Source organism: Perkinsus marinus (genome assembly GCF_000006405.1).
Source record: "Perkinsus marinus ATCC 50983 genomic scaffold scf_1104296939916, whole genome shotgun sequence".
Classification (NCBI taxonomy): Eukaryota; Perkinsozoa; order Perkinsida; family Perkinsidae; genus Perkinsus; species Perkinsus marinus.
The window spans coordinates 54576-56716 of record NW_003213003.1 but is presented as its reverse complement, the minus strand read 5'-3'; the positions used below and the strand labels follow the sequence as shown (position 1 = coordinate 56716).

Below are 2141 nucleotides of genomic sequence, written 5' to 3'. Positions count from 1 at the left end.
AGCTGCTGACCTGTGGTCTGTTGGGGTTATCATGGTGATCCTCCACGACTAGCATCGACTCACCACGTGTTTGTCAGTACGAGTGCCTTATGGGCGGCGTGCCCTTCTCGGACTCTCATAACTCGCCGGATAGGATAATGCAGAAGGTATGCCTCAGCCGCTGATCGCGGTGACTGTGTTTTTCGACAGGTTATGAATTTTAAAAGATTCTTACACATACCATATCCGGGTAAGAAGATGTCTCCCGAGGCGGAGGACCTACTTAAGAGGATCCTCTGTGATAAGGACCATAGACTCACCTACAAGCAGATAAGGACGTAGCCCCACAGTCATTGATGATCATAAGTATACATCATCATTATCATCAGCCATCCGTTCTTCAACGGTTTGGATTGGGATAGACTCCATGAGATGGAACCACCCATAAAGCCTCATCCCTTCTCCCTCACCGACCGTGGTAGTAGTAGTAGTAGTAGTAGTAGTAGTAGTAATAGTAGTAGGAGTACTAGTAGTAGTAGTAGTAGTAGTAGTAGTAGTAGTAGTAGTAGTAGTAGTAGTAGTAGTAGTAGTAGTAATAGTAGTAGGAGTAGTAGTAGTAGTAGTAGTAGTAGTAGCATTCGCGTGATACTGCAAATTGATGAGTGGTTTTGTAAGGAGCCTTTGACAAGTTCAGCGAAGTGCCCTTGCCCAGCTATAAGCCTTCCGGACAAAAGAAGGACAAAAATCTCGACTATGTTGGGTATACTTATAAAAAGGGAGATGAGGTCATATCAACTGCTGTTCATACCGAGGACCATGACGATGTATCACTTAGCTGCCTGACGTTATGGCTATAATAGAAGCCGCCCAGCAGCACAAGAATAAGTAGTCGCCGATATGAAGTGTGCCAATCCTCGTGTGCTCGTCATGTGTGTATGCCCAGCCTCTCTATTGTCCACCACCGATACTCAAACGGCCTCGAGTTGAGTAACTAGCAAGTCTTAGTAAGATTGCAAGTGGTCTCTATCTGTGGCGGCTGTCGCTGTAGTAGAAGTGTTTATCATCATAATCATGTCGACGGTAGCAGCAGCATCATCATCAACTACAGAGTACCATGAGGCCGCCCGTAAAGGGGACATGGCAACAGTGAATGCGTAAGGAAGGAGGAGTTGCTGATTGGTTGTTATTCTCCTCATCGTAGTGCTACTGACCCTGAGGTCTTCAATAAGTTGGATAAGTTCGGCCGAACTCCGATGCACGTCGCTGTAGCTAACAATCAAATGACGTGTGGTAATACCATACCTCCCGTTTTGGGTACTGAGTTTGTACTGGTGTTGTCTCTTTAGCGTCGATGATGGCCGAATGTGGTGCGGACTTGGACATTCAAGACATCAATGGTGACACGTCTCTGCACATTGCTTGCCGAGGCAACCTTCGAATGATGGTCTCCATGGTAGCAATGGATGGTAAAGAGCTTATAGTTGCTACTGTATCGAAATCAGCTCCTGTGGGCCGGTTGTGATCGCGATATCGTCAATAAGAATGGCGATACTGCTCTTCACTTAGCAGCTAAGGGTGGCTACGAGGATATCGTATGGTTACTTTGTGAGAACGGTGCTGAGGCCAGCTATACCATCAAGAATAATGATGGTAGTAGTAGTACATGTTGTTAAGCTTGAACGATGAGTGTAGACTATATCAGTGTTGTAAAATATGTTCGCTTTCCTCAGCTGAGCTTAAGAGCCCCCTCACTGATTATAGGAGTTTACATACGAATACGTGTATAAAAGTACAAGAATCAATGGGAATTTCCCGAAATTTTTTCAGAATTTCCATATTGTCACCAACACATGTGGTTGCCGATGTACATAATTCCCTCACACTCGTCTGTGTAGGCAAACTAGCGATCGACCTAGCTCGTGAGGCAGGGCACCCTGATACCGTGGAGCTGCTAGAGAAGGAGATGGAGTCCGATGGCAAACCGGTCGAGCACCAATCTCACTAACTCCCGGCAGTATGTTGATCGTAAATGAATACATCACTGTTTCTCCTCTTCAAGCTAGTTGTTCTGTTGTATCGTCTTCACCTTGGATCAGTTTGTGTCAATGACTTGGTCACGGTGTACAGGCACGGCCTTGGGTCGACTAAGGCGGCTAGCGTCG

General features: G+C 46.1%; 2 protein-coding genes across 2 annotated transcripts; both read left to right on the top strand.

Moving 5' to 3' along the window:
• Positions 1 to 89: 89 nt before the first annotated feature.
• Pmar_PMAR005547 (serine/threonine-protein kinase, putative) lies at positions 90 to 868 on the top strand (the record flags this gene model as incomplete). Its single annotated transcript, XM_002782216.1, has 5 exons — positions 90 to 146; positions 190 to 317; positions 369 to 457; positions 655 to 764; positions 815 to 868. The coding sequence occupies 5 exons, from the start codon at positions 90 to 92 to the stop codon at positions 866 to 868; spliced, it is 438 nt and encodes a 145-aa protein (XP_002782262.1).
• A 182-nt stretch (positions 869 to 1050) lies between these two features.
• Pmar_PMAR005546 (NF-kappa-B inhibitor alpha, putative) lies at positions 1051 to 1984 on the top strand (the record flags this gene model as incomplete). Its single annotated transcript, XM_002782215.1, has 5 exons — positions 1051 to 1133; positions 1181 to 1269; positions 1326 to 1432; positions 1482 to 1629; positions 1875 to 1984. The coding sequence occupies 5 exons, from the start codon at positions 1051 to 1053 to the stop codon at positions 1982 to 1984; spliced, it is 537 nt and encodes a 178-aa protein (XP_002782261.1).
• Between the last annotated feature and the right edge of the window lie 157 nt (positions 1985 to 2141).